General features: G+C 42.9%; 1 protein-coding gene across 1 annotated transcript; it reads right to left on the bottom strand.

The window, feature by feature from the left end:
• Nucleotides 1-13842: 13842 nt before the first annotated feature.
• LOC140296413 (stonustoxin subunit alpha-like) lies at nt 13843-19516 on the bottom strand. The gene is made up of 4 exons (XM_072379720.1): nt 19366-19516; nt 17267-17483; nt 15103-15149; nt 13843-14976 (listed from the first exon to the last, which is right to left on the bottom strand). The coding sequence occupies exons 1-4, from the start codon at nt 19514-19516 to the stop codon at nt 14444-14446; spliced, it is 948 nt and encodes a 315-aa protein (XP_072235821.1). The 3' UTR covers nt 13843-14443.
• Nucleotides 19517-20134: the final 618 nt, after the last annotated feature.

Below are 20134 nucleotides of genomic sequence, written 5' to 3'. Positions count from 1 at the left end.
ATCTGGTCTTGGTGGAGCACTCGCCTGAAAAACTAAGTCTGAAAAGGTTTGATGCTGCTGCAAATACAAACAGTTCCAACACAAGAAATAAGAAGAAGGAAAACATGTCTGAAGGTCTTTCCCCCTCAAATATACTTTACATTTAGTAAATGTGAAAAAACAACAGGCTCTGAAGCAGATGACAGATGTCATTCATGCTTTGTTCAGTGTTTTCTGTCAGTAATGGAGGACAAAGCAGAGTTTGTGAATGAGGCCAGTGAGAGTCCTGCAGAGGAACAGCAGGATGAACGTTGGGGAATAATAACACTCGTTATGTGCTCTCCTGCAGAGCTTTTCTCATAATACATCACTATGGAAACCTCACCGTTGGTTATGGAAACTCCTTCCTGTAACGTGCGAGTCTGGGTTCTCTCCTCGCTGTTCCACCATGAAATGGGCGACCTCAGTATTCTCAGCAGCCTGTCAGAGCGCACAGGTGATGGCAAACCAGACGTGTTGATGGCACCAAGGAAGCTCTCCAGCACTGGAGATGCTCCATTGTTTGTTGCAGCAGACAGATGAACAGTTAAACGGCTGAAGCATCTATTCCAGCGTGAAGGACAAAGAAAAAGAAGATCTAATGCATCAGATCTAAATCTGAAGAAGGTTCATTCACAGCTTCTTTGACACAAAGCAGAGAGACTGCACTGATGCAGCTTACAGAGGACTTTCACATAAGGATCCACTTCATATCAGACTCACTTTGCAGCAGCAGTCCCCTGGCATGAAGGAATGATTTCATCATTCTGTGTCCTGTGTTTGGGGGACTTAGTTGGATTTCTGCAAAGACGGCATCCAGCTCTGCGTCACTCAGTCAGAACAACATGTCCGACCTAAACCCCAGGAACTCCACCCGGGGAGTCTCAAGGTCGCTCAGGTTAGAATTCCACACTAAGACAGACGTGATTTCATGTAGATCTCATGGACAGACATCGCTGCCAAACATTCCCACAATGCACTTGGGCCTAACAGGTCTGGCAGTCTTTCCCAGCAGTGGATCCACTGACCTGTATGAACTGCCTTTCTGAGCTAAAATCATCAACTGGTTCACAGCTACGAGCCCTTAACTCACTGAACAAACTACAGCTGCAGCAGTGTTGTTCAGGCTGTTCACAGCAGAGTTAAACTGCAGTTTAACTCACTGATGACAAGGTCTTCTCCTCCTGCCTGATCCCATGAAGATAAACTCCTCTGACACACTGATCCACCTCCACACCTTCAGCACCACATTCACTGAAGAACCTCTGCATCCTGCACTCTGCTCAGTTCATTCCTCTGTATCTTTATAGAAAGTGTCTTTCTGTCTGAGAAACACTCACTGTTGAGCAGAAAGTTCACTCTGCACATACCTGCCTCTTTCATTCAGAAACACATTTTCAGCTTCATGGATTCATGGAGGGATGCACAGATATATCGTCCTAACATCGGTATCAGCCAATACTCAGCTTGTTATCTGCAATCGAGGAATCAGCAGAAAGGATAACATGAACCGATGGCATTGACTGATGTTGAGCTGGTGTTGCAGGAGCTTTGCCCTGAAACTGACCGGCTTGGCCTACAGTTGCAGATTCAGCAAATATCCAGTAGATGGAAGCTTAATTCCACAGCAGGCAATCTATTCTTCACAAGAACATTTTGTTTGGGTATACAAGTACTGAAGTCATTGAGTAGGTAAGAGTTTAACTTTTGAAACTGTGACTCCATTCTTCACCCTGGGTTGGGACTCCTGCCCCTGGAAATCTCCTTGACGACACCTCCTCCTGAATCTGATGAATAGCACCAGAAGTCATCTGGGACCTGGCTTGGCACCTCCTTCCACCACAGGCGCAACTGCCTCGGCCGCCGGATTAGTGGCACAATGTTCAAGGAACTTAGCTTTCAGAGCAGCCCCCAGGCCAGCGAAGAAGCGTCGAAACTTCTCCTCTCTTTGTGCCACATCTCCATAGTCGGGAAATGCCTCCACGACCAGCAAAAACGCAGACTTGCTCAAACAGGTTGGAGGAATCCTCGCGAGCTCACTGGAGTAGTCGCCGCCATCTCCCGTCCCTCCAGCCAAGGAAACTCCGGCTTCCGTCACCAGCAAAAGGAGCGGGTAGATCCACCAAACAGAGACCAACTGAACTTGACAGGGTCATGTCTCCACGCGGGGGGCAACACCCATTCCGAAATACCGCCATTCCGACATGCAAACGTCCCACCATTCCGACAAGGCTTTCAGTTTAAGGAAATGTGCGTTACTCAACAGGCGAGTCCCTTCTTTCTGTTCATGCAATTTATATGTTTAACACATGTTTACAGATAATTAAAAACACAAAGTCTCGGCAACTGGAGGAGGAGAAGCAGACCGCGGTGGTTTTCAATCACACACTCCAATGCCACTTGTTTCAACTTCCGAAAATTTAATCCAGGAAAAAAAGGCTTACAAATATGGACCGAAACGGCTCCATAACACGCACAAGAATCCAAAAGAAACGAAAGTTAACTAAAAGAAAGCAAATACGCAGCATGAAGTGGTCAAAATTGGTTTTACGCATGCCTATGTGCGTCTGGCACATGCGTCTTCGGGCGCTCCCACGTTGGTTTGTGGATGAAAGCTATATGTTCAGCTGTAATGTCATGTAAAAACAATCTCTACATGACATTTACTCCCAGGTGTGACCAGTTAGGTCCTTAAGATATCAACAGGCTGTATAAAGCCTTGCGCAACGGCTGTGTGTTTGTGCCAAATGCGCAAAGCCCCTCCGCGCTTCCCATAAGTACTCATAAATCACGTGAATTACATGAATAAACGTTTTTACTGCATTTTGTTGTGTTTTATACGTTCTATGCTGTCGTTTCTCTCCTCTCCTATTGGCAAGGCAAGGCAGAGTGCTCGCAACTGTATCCTGTGCAGTAGCCGTGATCTGTAATTGCAATTATTACTTTTGCATATGATGACAGCGGGCAAAAGACGCATGGGCTCTGTGGAGAGCTCCGCTCCATCTGGCTGCTGTGACAGCTCACTGACACTGTATTTCTGCTTAATCAGTTTCAGTCTCGCCAGAGTTACATTAATATCTGTATTTTTATATTTGACATTTCAGGGGATTTTGATAATAGAATATTAAAGTTTGTTTGCAAGGCTGATATGCCGGCGCAAATACGCGCGCCGGCATATCAGCCTTCATTAGTGTAAAATGTTTTGGGTAAAACATAGGCTATTAAAAGGAACTGTCGGAATGGCGAGATGTCGGAATGGCAGCATGTAACCTCTCCACGCCGCGTGATGCTAACTTAGCCTCGCGCTAACTCACACAGCAAGCTAACTTCCATGGAGCGGCAAAAGTCTAAACATATAAAAACATCACCTCTGCCACCAATGTAACCGAGCTTGCTGGGTTCATTCAACTTAACACTTAAAATAAAAACATTAATGGAGACTGGATACTGAGTTTAACTTTCAGAACCTGCCGCCCCCGTTGTATTACTCCTCCCAGAATGCACTTTTCCAGCAGGACATTTGACATGAGAATACAATACAATACTGTCTGTTACACTTTATTATTAAGGTTAGTCATTTTAAATCAAAGAAAGGGGGATACAAGTGAAAGATATTGGTACGACTGGATTAATATAACCAAGCGTCGCTTTGAAGATACTTTGCCTCTTCACATAACGTGTCCATGGGGTGTTCATGACAGGCAGAGACACAGATGCAGCGTATACTGAGGTTAAAAAATGTGCGACATCTAGTGGTTGTTAGAATAACTGCACGTGAAAAGAAAAATGCTGGCCATGACATATTTATTCTTCTTTTTTAAAAAAAATCCTTAACCACGCTTGTTTTCTAATAATTTATATATATTTTATTACTAATAATTTAGCTAAGTGAAGCTCTTTTCTAAAACCAATCGGAAAGTGACGATGTTTGAAGTGAACTTGTTTGTTTACGTGTAACCGTGGCAACCAACAAAATGGCGTCCATGCGGGGGAGAGTCGCGTTATTTGAACATGCGTTTTAGGCTATACTACCTTTGTTTTGTGACTCTGACCAGTTGATGTTATTGCCTAAATCCAAGTATGAATTGATAAAAAATGTGTTAAAGGAAAGTGTTGATATGTTCTTAAAGAATTTTGAAGCAGTGTCGGTCTCACTTGACTTAAGTCAGTTGGTTGACAGATGAGTTCAAAGGCATTCAAAGGGACGCTACAGATGCCCACAAAAGCACAGGTGTGTCTGCTTGTATGAACATTGGACATCACATCAGTGATGTAAGTTGCTGTACTGTAGAGATTTTTGTGGAGCCCAGGAGGAACACCTGCTCAAAGTTAATGCACCCCGAGCCTCGGGGCTGTTGTAAGATTAAAAAAATGGAGTCCCAAAGCTGTAAGCTCTGGACTCCAGGTGGTGGCTTAATGTCTTCCCCATCTGTCAGGGCATCCTACCGGCCACTTCACCCAGAGGAGAGGAGCGAGACACCGGCCAGCCGCCACGATCCGGGACCGACGGAAGCCGCCCAGGGAGGCTTCGGCGTCGGTCCTGGACCGAAGAGCCGGCCGATGTCCCACCCAGCACGCTCCAGGCCAGGACAGTCTATCAGACTCCATAACTACCACCTGTATCACTGCAGGAGGGGCAGAGCCCACTGCAGAGACCCTGGAAGGAGTCTGATAGAGAGGCGACCCTTCACGGCTCCTTGAGGGAACGTGTAGGATTAAACTTTCAGTGGTCCTACTGGCCCTATTTATATGATTTCTACGTTCGAAATATGATCACATGACCAGTAGACACCGTCACTGTTGCCCCGGTTTTTACCATATATGGAAAAAAAGAACTCACAGAACCTTCCATAAATGGAAATCTGCAAACGTCAAACGAATATCCCCAAAATAGGGGTCTATCAGTGACATGATTGGTCACGTGTGCAGGTGAGGTTGGACGTGCATGCGTCACCCCAGCACCTCCATGCTCCATGGAAACATGGTCGGGATCAACATCAGCCTCTCAAGGCAATTCTGTGGTAAAATAGAGGAAACATGTCACAGTTCATGTTCATGTCACAGTTTATGTTTTAATAGTCTTGTTTTCAGGTTATGTTCAAGTCATGCTTGTTCATGTTCATGCCTCATAGCCACAGTCTTGTTATCTTGTTATCAAAGTTATTTATTCATAGTCTTGTCACAGTCACAGTTAATCATAGTCTTGTCTTATTTTTTCCATATCCTTGGTTTTTGTTAACGTTAAGTATTTTTGAATCCGGCTCTGTCACGCTTTTTGTTCTTGCTTTTTGCTCCCTGTTTTTTGGAATAAAACTTTTTGTTGAACATAAAGAACTGCATCTGGGTCCTACCTCGCCACGAATCGTGACAAAACATATGGTTCCAGCACCTATAGAATTGGGAGAAATGTGAGAAGTAAGTGAAACACTGATGCTAGTTCATGTTTAACAGCTTTAGCCCATTAAATACACATCTCTTTTAAAGGTTAACTGTTCTGGCCAACTGCTTAATAATACTTTATTTGTTTTATTACGTAGGATAATGTTTTGTCCTTCTTGTGGATTCAGCCTTGAATCAGTTCATGTGGCAAGGACATCAGATTATTGAGTCCTGATAAGACAACTGAAGGCAGTGTTTAAAAGACATTTTAAATTGGACTTCACAGTATAACTACACATTCATTTGAATACATGACCTCTGAACAACAAGATTATCATTGATCCACTTACTCTCTTAATGAAATCTGATTACACTGTGAATCAGGAAGCACAGTAAGATGTGCAGTGGAGTCATTACACAACTCTGGGAGTTTAAAAGAGAAGCAGAGGCAATCACACTTCCACCACTGAAAATGTTCCACTTTGGCAAAGGTGAAAGGTTGGGAAAGCCAGCAATTTGGTCCACTTCAAACTTTGTGTCATGACAGCTTTCTGATACCATTTCTATTTAGAATTCCAGAGGTCCCATTTTTAGATTGAGAATGCTTGGTCATTGGAGAGCCTGCAGGACCTGATCGTACACAGCAGCACCATGCTGCAGACTGCAGGGTGTTTTAAACGTGTTGGGTCAATGGAGGAAAAGCGTTCAGTTATCAATGATTACCTTCAGTGGTATTTAATTGATAAGAACCACACAGCATTTGAAAGGTAGTTTATTTTATTGCTCTTGCCCAGAAAGAGTTAAACATGTGACTGACTGTTAGTTAAAATCCTCTGTATTATTGCATTATGGCTTCAAAGATGGACTTGGCAGCTTGCAGTTTGTCACAGCACTGCAGCAGTATCCTACAGTCCTGACCCCTGTTCTGTCACTCAAGTGAAAAGTTATCTGCCACAGACACGGAAAACTTATTCCAACCCCAGCTTAGTCCTGCCTGAAGTAACAAGAGGAAAACAAGAAGTTTGTGGGCAGACTGCCTTCTGACTGCGAAGGTTGGTCAGTTTAATCTTTATCAACATAAAATATCATCCCAAGTCTTGTTTTAGATTGACATTTTCAGTAAATTAGTCCAAATGCTTTCTACTTTTAGAAAGAGACACTTCAGTGACCCTGGAGGAGATCTTCATGCTTGCCACAGGTGTAGCAGGCAAACCTCCTGCTGGCACGGATCCTGGAGCGTCCCTTCAGCTCCTCACCAGTTCAAACTACCCCATGGCAAATACATGTGCCAACACATTAAAGCCGCCTGTCTCTGATAACTACAACAGCTTTAAAGCCAACATGAACTTTGGAATGAAGAATTCCTGCTTTGGATGCTTTTAAACACACTGAACTATGAACACCTGAAATGTCCCAAAAGAAAAAGGTTTTGTTCAGGTTGGAGATGTTAAACACTCAGCTTTAAACTCCTGTTTAAACCTCTGTTCTGTCTTCTCTTTTTAAAATCTACAAGGTGCCGGTGTTCCTCTGTGCCGGAGGGTAATGCATAAGAATAAAAGGTTTTGCCATCCCAGTTTATTTGTCTAAATGTGAAATGAAGATAAAGTTCAGCCTGTTGTTCAGAGTGATGTAGTTCTCTACAGCAGACTGCCACTGAAGAGATGGTGTCAGACCACTTTGTCTCTGTGGTTCTTCAAAGGGATGCAGGTCATCGTCCCCAACAGTAACTGGTGGTGCTGCTCAGGGTCTGTGAAGATGCTGAGAATCCACAGTTCATCCCATTGAATCTGGGAAGAATATACAGAAAAACAACCAGATTTACTTTGTTTTCTCTCAAAGTTTAAATGTTGTTGGCGTTCCCTGCCAGTGATTGGCCAGATTTAGTCAACAAGACTCGTATGCAGAGACACCACAAGACGACATGATAAAAGCTCAAATACACCATCAAATAAATATTAGAACTAAAGTGATGCTGACTGAAGCATGAGTGTAAATTCTCAGACATAATGACTGATTTTAAAGTGACAGCTTCAAGGAAGAAACTATTTTCTTTTTATATATATATAATTTAAAAAAGCTCTCTGGTACATATACTGTTTTCTGAGCTTTTACAGCCTCAGTCCAACCTCAGGTTAAACTCATGTAACCATGATTTTCCTGTGAATGCTTCATGTAGATGTAATAAAAGGTCGCCCTGTTGTTTTTGCTTTAACATGGTTTGCAGTGTTCACCTGTGAGACAAATGATACATCACCTCTGCTCATCCAGATGTTCAGTTAGACTGCCGAACAGCACGGATAACGTGAGCGTTCCAGTGGTGCTTGTATTCGTCCAGTTCTTTCTGTCGTGCTCCCAGACGGCTGTACCGCAGCAGCCTTGTGTGTTCGTAGCTGCTTTTGAACAGATACTTCTCCCTCAAGTCACCAAACAGATCCGTCCAAAACTGTGTGTGAGTATGCAAACACACATTTTATTCTGAGGAAATATATCACCTTCCTCCTGTAAAATACAGCTGAATTGCTGCCTGTTGTGTTTTAGGTAGTTTATTATGTAGAAGACATTTAAAATCTTAAGCAGGAACTGAATTGATTCAACATAAAAAAAACACCAAGTAAAAGCGAGCATTGCCTTCATCAGCACAGTCATCTACAGTAAATCCAAAAGTGTGATGTGAAGTAGATAATCAGTGAAGAATGAATATGAGATAAAAACCTTTGTTTGCCAAAGCAGGACCTCCAGCTTTCAGTTCACTGCTCAGATGCTGAAGTGCCATACATGTGACTTCTGGCTCCTGCAAATGCATCTCTGAGCGCTGATCTTAAGGAACGATGAAGTGCAGCCATCAGTCCATTTTCTGCCACAGTCTGTGCGGCGGCGCATTGGAAAAACTCAAAACTCAGCGACACACTCAATGTCATTTTGAGCACCGACACCAGGATCATTGTTGGACTTTCCACATGTGAGCCACATCATTTTTGTTGAGAAGCCATCGATACGGCCACTTCAGGCAATCCCAAAAGGTTTCAGTTTGTCGTTCCCACCAACATGCCACACTGAACAATACTCTATTCCAGATGTGTCAGGTTCTCTTCTTCTGTTCATCACATCACATCTTCTGACTGTAAAAGAGTACTTTTGTTTCAGAGGCTGCCACATCGCTCTGTAACCTAAAAGCTGCCTGATCCCTGAGGTTCCTCAGAAAAAGCTGCCTGCACAGCAGCAACTGGAGCGTAGTTCGTCCTCTCGGTCAGGTCTGCATTTTGTAGTCTTTTGAAAGTGCTGACACTCACTGAAATGTTGTGCTTGGTTGCCAGTAAGTCCAGCATGATTTCAGAGGCAGGGTCCTCAGTGAAATACTTGTGGATAAGTTCATCCACCACAGCTGCTTCAGGACCTGATGGATGAATATATGAAAACACCACATGAGAAAAAAGTAAATCCACTGCATTTACACTCTTTCGTGTCAGGTTTTAAATGATTATGGATTAACAAAGTAAGAAACTGAACTTTGTAAATGGTTCACTTAGATTCTCATACATTTAGTGTTCATCCCAGTAGCTAAAAAAGAGTAGAGTAAAATGCCACCCTAAGTAGTGGAATTTGACATTTTATGTTGAGGGTGCCTCTCTGTTTTTCTGAATGTATTATTCTTCATCTGTTGCATTTAACATAAGCTATATGTTTTGAGTTTATTTGTTTTGAGGTATTCTCAATAATAATTCACAGTACAATGAAGAAATCCATAATCTTTAAGAAGATGATCAAAATATACCTTCCTCTTGAAGATTTCTGCAGCATGAGCCACAGTGTGACAGGACAGGCTGAAGATTTATTCCACAAAATGGACAAAACATCATCTGGTAAAATACAAAGGGGAAAGGACTTTTAGCTTACACATGATGGTAATTTGCTGTGTAAAGTTGAGAAACTAATACTCATCTCACTGATAAAACAGTGATAACGGCACAGTTAATAAACATCCAGCATCAGTGTCTCACTTCCTTCTCAAACTTTTCCTAATTTCCCTCTCTTTATCCATTAAAACCTGAAAACTGCCCAATTGAGTTGTGGCTTGTTGTGTTGCTTTTGTATTCTTTGACACTTCAGGGCCACCGTAGAGACCGCCTGTGAATACCAGCTGCTGTATTCGTGGCACCTCTTAAGTCAGTCTGTTCTAACAGTTTCCAGCAGTGCTCAGCTCACAGACTTCATCTGTCTGAATTCTTCTGGAAAACAAACACAAATTTTATTCTCTCACCTTCTCAATTCTCTGTATTGTTGAGGATGGTGAGAAGGGAAGAGTGAGGGGTTTCCTCTGAAAGTCCACTGTCATCTCCACAGTGTTGAGCGGGTTCAGCTCTGGGTGGTTCTGACTGCCCAGAGGACCAGGCTGGACCCTGCTTGGCTTCCAAGATCAGGTGTGTTCAGGGAGGTGTGGCTGTAAGCGACAGTCACTGTGACAAATATGGATTATATAGGTGCTGGAACCACGTTTCCTCTATTTTAAAACAGAGTTTATTTGAGAGGCTGATGCTGATCCTGCACATGTTCTTCTCTCACATGTTGGTTCTCTTCAGCTGAAAATGAGACTCTCAGATAACTTAGTGTCTGTCGACCTCTTCTGTTCCCTGTGTGTAGTTTTGTGTTCATCGTCACACAGAGAGACATCCATCCATCCATTTTCTATACTGTCAATCGGGTAGCGGGTGGGCTGGGGCCTATCCCAGCAGTCATCGGGCGAAGGGCGGGGTACCCTGGACAGGTCGCCAGTCCATCACAGGGCCACATAGAGGCAAACAACACAAACAACCATGCACGCTCACACTCACTCCTAAGTGAGTTAAGAGAGATAAGTGATCACTTCTCTCGCTTATGGCCGTACTGCCCTGAACACACCTGACCTCATCAGCTAACCAGGATTGGGCCTGGTCACTTAGATGGGAGACTGCCTGGGAACAACAGGTGCTGAAAGCTCTTTTGCTTCTCTTCAAAAACCAAAGAGGAAGCTGCTGTCCCATTGAACTTCATATTAAGTTTGAAATTATCTCAACAACTTTCCCATTTTTCTCCAAAGACTGTGAATGAGAGCACACACAAATCATGGCATCTCATATAAGTCAGTCTGTTCTAACAGTTTCCAGCAGTGCTCAGCTCACAATGACTTCATCTGTCTGAATTCTGAGAAGTTAAAACATTTATAAAAAGTATTCCATCGAAATAATACCAAGAAAACTGAGCTTTTCCTGATAAGTTCAGGAAACTTTAGTGATATTAAGTAACTTTCCTCAAACAGATCGGTCAACATGTCTGTACTGAAGTTACTGCATAAAGTCTCATATTATATTTAAAGTCTACTTTCATCAACTAAAAAGAGGTTGAGAAACAATCAATTCAAAGTCATCATAGCATATATAGACACTTGCTGTGTCTTTAAAGTTTGCTGCTCATACACAGAAGGTGGTTTGAAGAACTATTTTAATAGATTAAATGATGGACCCCATATAGTTTAGTCCCCAGAATGACCGAGATCATACATTTACAAGCACATAACATGTTCCTTAATATTAGTTTACTTCTTTTATAAATACTACTTGGATATAGTATATAGCAGAGTGTTAAAGCTGTTTCTCCTGGTTTCTGTGGTGTGTGACTTCCTCTCAGGAACACAGACAGCACGCAGACACATGTGACATCATGAACAGAGAAGGAATATTTCTGTGAAACGTTAAAGCTGTAACGGATCAAATACAGGTGCAGATGAACAGGTTTTCATTGTAATCACACATGATGTTCAATACACACATACAGCAATCTGTTGTATTTTTGTACTGTGCTGTATCTTTTAAAATGGCTTCATGTTTAATATTCTATAGCAGCGAGCAGTTAATAATGCACAGACATGAGAAATTCAAAGGAGAGTCTTTGGAGTCTTCACTCCTGGACCTGTTGCCTAGGCGACCTGACCTCAGGTAATTATCGATTGTTGAAACAATGTCAATAAAATCTCCTTTAACTGTGAAGGAAGTGGAGTCTTTATTGATGGAAATGTGTCGCCCTCTGGCGGTGAAAATATAAATAGCATCATGTCAGTTTGGGAGTGTTTTTAAACGACTGAATACTTTGGTAGATTTCTTATCATTGTAATAATGAGCAACTGGACTTTCTGAATATTTCAGATTTTCTCATCTGAAAGATGTCTTCAGCTTTAACTAGTTGGTGACTGTCGGCTGATCAGCAGCTTAAAGACTATTCACACTTGGCAGGTCCGTACGGTCACACTGACACACCTCAGTCCAAACCATCTGTTTTCTTTGTCCAGAATGTGGACATCACTGTCCTCAAAAGAGTGTCCCTTCACCTTAAGATGGAGGTGAACCGCTTAGCCTTCAAACTGCACATCTGTATCTGTCAGATAAAAATATGATGACTCTACAGAAACGGACATTCAGGACCAGAGGGTGAAGAACTTAGAAGATGGGGACCTCACCCAACCAGAAAAGGATGTTTGCAGCAAAGCACTCAGTTTTGCCATTTCTCCACAACAGCTGCCAGTAGTGGACCTCATCACAGCTACTGAATCTGTGATAAGGACTGACAACATCTCAGAAGAAGGCAGAAACAAGCTCAGGAGGAGGAGAGACACTCTGAGGAGGAACAACACAAACTGATCCCCAAACAGAACATGAAATGACGCAAACAAATAAACGGAGTCCAAAGGGATGCTGAACTTTGATGTCTGAATCCAGATGTTGTCAGTAAGAAATGTGGATTAGAACACGTAGAAAAACTGAACAAATAGTGTTGAAGCTGCTTCACAAGGTGATGGAAATATTAAGATATTCACAAATATATCAGGTGTGAGTGTTGAGATTAAAACAAGATGTGATTTGTTCTCAAGGAACTGCCTCATTAACAAGCTTCTGCTCTCAAACTGCACAGATCTGAGCGCAGAATGGGATTTGTTGAATTTTTGGACATTTTCTGACCTTCCCATCAAACTGAAAATAATAATTGGACAACACACTAAAACACACATTTCTCGTGTAAATTAAACTTGTCCTGAGAGAAGTGGGTGCAGAATATTGAAAATACAGCCCCTAAACAGACATAAAAAGATCACACCAGCTTCTCAATGAGGAACATACATGTACATGTACCAGTTAAAGTCAGTTTTTGACACATTTATTTTGCTTTTGATACATAATTCTTGTTCTGACGATCAACAAATTTCATTCACAGCAAGTTGTGTCCCTCCACACATGTGCAACACTTTTACCAAAACCAGTTCAACGTGGCATCAGAAAATAAACCCCGAGTGACACGACCAACAGGAAATGACATCATCAAGCCATGTGCTAACTAACACAATGAATAGAGCAAAACTAAGTCAGTAATGATGTGTAAAATGTAATTAATCCCACAGCACTTTACACTATGAAAGTATACGTGGATGTGCACAGAAAAGTGAACATCTGCACAAAGATGTCCCGGTTATCAGATTTCTATGGAACATTTTACTGATCGGATCTGCATGCAGTTCTGTCTTCACCCAGCTGTCTGTTTGACTGATTAAAGGAGAAAAGTCCTGATATGTTGGCGGCCCGTTAGCCATGGTTTAGTGAGGCAGAGTAAAGCTGTTCTCTGTGCAGCATCTACAGTGGAAGTACAGCAGATGTAGGGGTGCACGGTGTAAAACAGTTGTGTTCACAGCTGGTTTACTCCCCTGTTACTTGTGTCCTCTGCAGTGTGTTTGGGATAATGTGGGATGGGAATGTGTGAGCGAGCTGCTTCTGGGTTTTAGCTGTTCAGGAAACGGCTTTAAGGTTGATGGTGTGGTTTTGTAAATTTAACTCTTTATAATCAAGTGTTTGTAAGAATGAATGCGTACAGGAAATACTCAGAATATTTTGTATTGTGAAACTATTTTGTAAAACAGAGACACCTCCTCTGTAAGGATGTGGTTTGGCACCGTCAGTGGTCAGTTAGTTCGTTAAGGCCTGCTGATGGTGGAGGATGATCATGTCCCACGATGCCTCCATGCTGTTCTTGGCTCTGTGCACCTTTTCTAGATCAATAAAACAAATAGTTTTGCACCATATTCTGTTTCTGCATTGCTGTCATCAGCTGCTCAGAAGCTGCCTGGTTACAGTCCTCTGATATATTTAGTTTCTCTGATCTTTTCCAAAGTGTTTGAGACCCTCCACCCATTGCACCTTCATCTTTATTACAGAAAGAAGACAAAAGTCTTTATTTAGATTATTCTCCAGTAGAACATAAAAGAATAATAACATCAGTAATTTCAAAAGAGCAAAAAAGCATAACATTCTGAAGGTTTTCACTTCAAATATCAACATGTTTGACTTAATTTATATTTTACATCATTAATTATTATTGAGGTAATTAAATGTCAGTAATTTTATTTAACTTACATGTTAAAGTTACTGTTAAAGTCCAAATGTTGTTTGTAAAGGATCATTTCAGTCCTCTTTGTGAGTGTTCAACAACAACATTTAGCAACTTTCTGCCATCAGAAACTAGTTCCAGTCCAGTTGTCCTTTCATCATCAAACAGGAAGTGAATGTGGAGAAACATCAGGATGAACCCTGGCTGCTCACCGAACTTCTGCTCATTGGAGCAGAATCAGTGAAGATCTGTCAGCTGGTTGGAAATTCATCTTGGCTGATTGCAGCTCAGTGATTCCTCTCTGATATCACAGTTTGTCACATGTGCAGCAAACTAACTGCAGCTGGCATGAACTGAATGGTCTCAGTTGAAGTGAGCTGTAGAGAAACACAACATACTGATATTCAGTGTGAAGCTTTGACTGGAAACACACAGAAAAACAACATCCTGGAAGAATGGCAGCTTCCATCTTTAAAGGACTGGAAGAGGAAGAAGTTTCCAAGGAATCATTTAGAAGAGTTTCAAACAGAAACTGACTGAATCCATGAATCTGAAAAGGTGTTTCTGAGTGAAAGAGACAGACATGTACAGACTGAACTATATGTTCAACAGTGATTCTCTGACAGGAGGAAACTCTTTAAACTCAACACAGAGACACTGAGGAACCAGGATACCAGACTGTAAATCCAGGATGCAGAGGTTCTTCAGTGAATGTGGCGTTGAAGGTGTGGAGGTGGATCAGTGTGTCAGAGGAGACTCTGTAGAAGGACAGAGTGCCAGCAGGACGGTCCACATACACTGCTGCTCTGTTAGAGACAGAGGAGGAGGAGGAGGAGATGGGTGTTCTTCTGTTATTGTGCCAGACAGAGTAAACTTCATCAGAGCACCTCAGACTCCAGGACTGATCATTCCATCCAAACACACAGTCTCTGTCTCCTCTCCTGCTGATTCCTCTGTAACTCACTGATATATAAGCTTCTCCTCTCCACTCGACCTCCCAGTAACAGCGACCAGTCAGAACATTTCTACACAGCACCTGAGGATACCAGCCATCAAATCTGTCTGGATGATCAGGATATGACTGAACCTCCTCCACAAGTGTCACCTTCCTGTTGTTGTCAGACAGTTTCAGTTTTCTGTTCACTGTGTTTGTGTCGATTGTGAGTTGACAGGAATCTGATGGAGAGAACAAACACAATCCAGCTGCAGTTATTGATCTATCATCTGTTCACTTTGATCAATGAGTGATGTGACAGTGTGAAGATGGTTGGATGTCATGAATCAGATGAAGAACACACTTACACTTCCTCAGACCTGGTGTCAACCATCGTTCTCCAGCAGGCTCCACCCTGAAAGGAGGAGGGGGGGGTCAGAGGTCAGAAAAATGAGGAAAGAAAAGAAAGTGAAGAAAGAGAAGAACGATGGATGGAAGCTTCATTTTGAGGTTTAAAAGCACCAAATGTTTTCTGCAGTCAGATTATGGAGATTAGGTTTCTGTCTCTGAATTCAATTCTTCAAGTTTGGAAGAATTTTCACTGATTTTTCACTCATTTCTGAATCCAAATATGAGCTTTAAAAATTCTAATGAAATCACTTCAGTTTCTGACATCATGGTCTCTCCTGATGGTCACATTGTTTCTGCTGACTCCTCCTCTCAGTGTGTTTCAGGGCAGCCAAACATCCAGATCCTTGCTCAGACCCATTGGTCCATCTGAATGCTGCACAGCCAACCAGGGGAAGACATTCATCTAGAAAAGTTAGACTGGAAACACTCCCCTCATTCCACCCTCCACATTGAACATTAAAGGCTCAGAATAAGATCAGAGGAGATTCTATAGTCATTGGAAGTAAATTAGCTGCCAGGTGTTGTGATTTTATTGATCAGAATCACTCATTTATTTCAGCCTGATCACTTTTCAGGAATCTGAAACAGACTGAAAAGCCTCCAGCCTCTTCCTCTCCTTCCCCCAGTGTCCCTCTCTTCCTGTTTCTCTGGAATTCCTTGGATAGTGTTTATTGGATTGTCCCCCACCCGATGGGATGAAGAACAACCAAACGCAGCTCCAGTTCAACTTTGGTCTACTTGGTTCTCATCTGGAAGGACGGTCAGAACCACAGAAGGGCAGAACTCTTTGGACCTGGTACCGTGTGATCTCTGAGAAAGCTCATCTGCTTCCACAGTCTGACTGCTACACACTACACTAACACAATGACATCAGCCACTGGGACACACAAACACAGTCAGATGCAGAGCTATCTGGGCTTAAGACGAGCATCAGCTGTGGAGGAACACCTGAGCACAGAGACTGAACAGCAACACAGAACCACGTTAACAGAGGACACACTCAGTGCACACACACTGGCCACTGAGACGGGCCTCTATCAGAGATCATGGCTCCCTGTGGAGCAGAGAGGATGTACACAGTCCAACAGCAACACTGTGGAGACACAGCTACACTTTCTAACACAATGTGACTCATTCTAACAGCTGCCTGAAAAGGATCTGAAGAAATGTCCCTTCATATACCCACAGTTCTCCTTCTGCCCAGCACGGACAAACTGCCCGTTCTGTTAGGAGAAATGAAGCAGAGCTGGACCAGGCTTTGTCTCTGCTGTGGATGGCTTCAGAGAGCTGTGGAGAACCAAGGACTGGATCTGGTTCTGATTCTGTGCTTTTATAAGGGTCACATCTGTCAGCAGGAACATTCAAACACTGTGAAAAGTCTTCCAGAGCCACGGCAGGATCAGTAACAGAGAATATATGATCAGAGTAATTTCAAACATCCTGTAGATTCAAATGCTTCTCATTTCCTGTACTGACCATTAGAGACTGAGTGATTTTAGTGTCTCTGACACAGGTGATGTAGCAGTGATCACTAACATCACAAACTCCAGAGGCAGGGGATCTGTGTGCTCTGTCAGTAAGTCTGATATCAAGTCATGTGGAGCTCAGAGGATTGTTGAAGTTTGCTCTGGTGGCTTTATCTCTGAGCTGAAACACATCCAGTTCCACACACTGTTCTTTGAATGTGTTGGAGCTGTCAGAGAGCCGGTCCAGCTGAAGATCCCCCATGTGGGCGTATGGAGGGAGGGACACAGGTCTAATCCACATGTGCACATTTCCAGATGTACGGTGAACATGGTTTTATAAATCTTTGTGCTAAGCTAGGCTAACATGTCCTGGACCCATCTCTGTATCTGATCCAGGGTCAGAGGACCAACAGACACTTCTCACTGTTGTTCCTGCAGATGTTCTCCTTGGAGACCTCCTCCACAAATATCTGCTGTTTCTGTTCAACCAGTGTTTCTGCTGTGAGCAAAGGAAAAAGGCTCCTACATGTGTGATTGTTCATGTAACACTCAGCAGGAAGCAAAAACACAGGGCTGAGTGCAGGACAGAGAACATGTTTCCAGCTCTTCCTCCTCTATCAGACATTGTGTGTGGCTGCAGCAGGCCACTTCATACCTGAGTTTGTGTGGATCCTTCAGTGCAGCCGTCAGCAGCTTCACTCCTGAGTCTCCTGGATGGTTGAAGCTCAGGTCCAGCTCTCTCAGATGGGAGGGGTTGGAGGTCACAGCTTCAGCCAGAGAAGCACAGCCTTCCTCTGTGATCAGACAGCCTGACAGGCTGCAGACACACAAAACAACACAGAAACTCTGAGAGAACTGCTCTGAAACTGAAGCTGAATGTCAGCAAATGTTGACCTGATGATGGAACTGAATAAAAGTCAGAGAATCATCAACTACTGTAACTGGTCCCTCTGAGGACGACTGATGACATCACAATCTATGAAATGTTGAGACATTTCAGTCTGAACCAAACTGGTGGATCAGCTTCAACATTTCAAACTGCAGGAGATATTAACAACATTCAAACATGCTGAAAAGTGTTCATGTTAAAGGAAGAATAAAAACATGCTGCATGCTGAACATGTGACTTCACACACAGAGGAAAATGGTTGAATCTTTAGTCTGCAAACAGGACCTGATTTATGTTCTTTATCTATTTTATGTGATTCATCAGATGTGTTTGAAATAACTTTAAAGATGATTTTCATCATTTTGCTCCAGTAACAAAGAGTTTCAGATAAAATGAGAAGAAAATATGAACAATATTCTGTGACAAACAAAGAGGAAACATGGCAGCAGTGAATGAAAAACCTGGATGAAAAGAAAACCTCTGAGAATATGTTTTATGTTTATGCATTTGGCAGACGATTTTATCCAAAGCGACTTACAGGTAGGCAGGTAGGGTAAGGGGGTCTTGCCTAAGGATATTGTGAATATTTCAACTTTTCACTCTTCACTGTACTCTCACGGTTTCTCTTCACTCTGCACACCTCAGACTTTCAGTACACCCCAAAGTCCTGTCATCTCCACAGATATTCTGCTGACTCTGCAGCTGTTGGCTGTATCAGTCAGCACAGTTACGTGCACATTTGAATGGAGCTTTGCTCACAGCCTGACTGGAGCATTTAACTGGAACACCATCCTTGTAACTGTTCACATGCAGAGGAGCAGAATCCAGTTACTGACTGAAGTCTGTCTGACGCTGCAACTCTGTGGACTAAGTGAGAAACATCTCATAGTTGGAGATTTTCCCAACAGAGCACTTTGTTCTCAGACTGCAGGTTTACTTGTTGTTCCCAGAGTTTCTAAAAGTAGAATGGGAGGCAGAGCCTTCAGTTATCAGGCCCCTCTCTGTGGAACCAGCTGCAAGTTTGGCTTCAGGAAGCAGATACTCTCTCTACCTTTAAGATTAAGCTGAAAACTTTCCTTTCTGATGAAGCTTATAGTTAGGGATGGCTCAGGTGACCCTGAAACATCTCATAGTTATGCTGCTGTAGGCCCAGACTGCTGTGGGTCCTTCCATGATGCACCTCTCCTCCCTCTGCTCTCTTTATTCTCCATGTTCATATGACATCATTGTTGTCATTAACTTGTGTTTCTCTTTCTCAGCAGGTATCTCTGGCCTGGTGTTATGGTACTTGTTGTCCCCTCTTTCCTTTCCTCTCAACCCCCAGCTGGTCGAGGCAGATGGCCACCCTTCCTGGTTCTGATGGAGGTTTCTTCCTGTTAAAAGGGAGTTTTTCTCTCCACAGTCACCTCGTACACGCTCAGGACAGGGGATTAGATCAAAGAGAAGTTTCAGTGCAATAACCATACAGATATCATCACTTTGTTCCAGTGCAGTGTGTCCACATTTAAAGGAGGTTTGATGCTCACATTTAGAGGAAAAAACAGATCATATTTCTGTAAAGTAGTTTACTTTGGGTATGTGATGGATCTCTGTTTTAGGAAATTTACAAATCTGCAGGAATGGAAAGGAGTTAAAGTAAAAGAGCATATGACAATAATTAATGCAACTTGTCTGAAAAGAGGTATGAAGAAGCAAAACGTCTTCCACAAAAATATATGTATACAGATGTACATACACATACCAAACTGTATTCAAACCTATATAACAACAACCCCAGCAGGCCCTTGAGAGACAATCACACCTAAGTACACATTCACACCCTTGTACATCAGCACTCGGAGTACAGAGACCCTCCCCAAACCCACAATCATCTGTGCCACAACCCGACACCACAGTCCCTCTGTCAGGCCCCGCCACCAACCCCAACCCTGCACCACACAGCACCAGGAGGAGGACAAAGTCCCTCAGACCCCCACGAACCAGCCCGGGAGTGAAGTGAAGACACCACATCAACATCATCAGCATCCGAGTCCCCGGCACCAATGCCGGAGAGCCAGCCCAGGCGCACCCAACCCCCCCGGCAGTCACCAAAATCACCAGTTTGAGCCTTTTTTTTTCCCCCAAACAGACATGCTTGGAAATTGATTCAGTTCTTTTTGAAGTTTATTCCAGACCTTCACACCACTGACTGAAATGCACATTGTCTTCATGGTGGTTCGAACCCTAAAGGTTCTGAAGTTAAGGTTTTCCCTGTAATCATAGCCCCCCACTCTATCAGTGAACAGTTTTTGGATATTATCTGGTAGTTGTTTATTTCTAGCTTTATACATCAGCTGAGCAGTTTGAATTTCTACCAGATCTGGGAGTTTGAGGAGGCAAGACTCTATAAATAATAAGTTAGTATGGTCATAGAATCCTGCCTTTGATAACATTCTGAGCCATCAGAGTGGTTCATGAGTTATTTAAGCCAGATAATCAAAAGGCAGAACAGATCAACCTGTTTCATTGATCAAGGTACCTGGAAGCTGGTTTTTTATCCATCTAAGCCAGAATTGTATCAGCTCTCAGCTGAAAAGTTCATGAATCCTTACCTGAGTTTTTCCAGTCTGCAGTTTGAACTCTTCAGTCCAGCAG

The sequence above is a fragment of the Leuresthes tenuis genome, unplaced genomic scaffold, assembly GCF_036924035.1.
Source record: "Leuresthes tenuis unplaced genomic scaffold, fLeuTen1.0.hap1 SCAF_1, whole genome shotgun sequence".
NCBI classification, from domain to species: Eukaryota; Metazoa; Chordata; class Actinopteri; order Atheriniformes; family Atherinopsidae; genus Leuresthes; species Leuresthes tenuis.
This window is presented reverse-complemented; position numbering and strand designations above follow the sequence as displayed.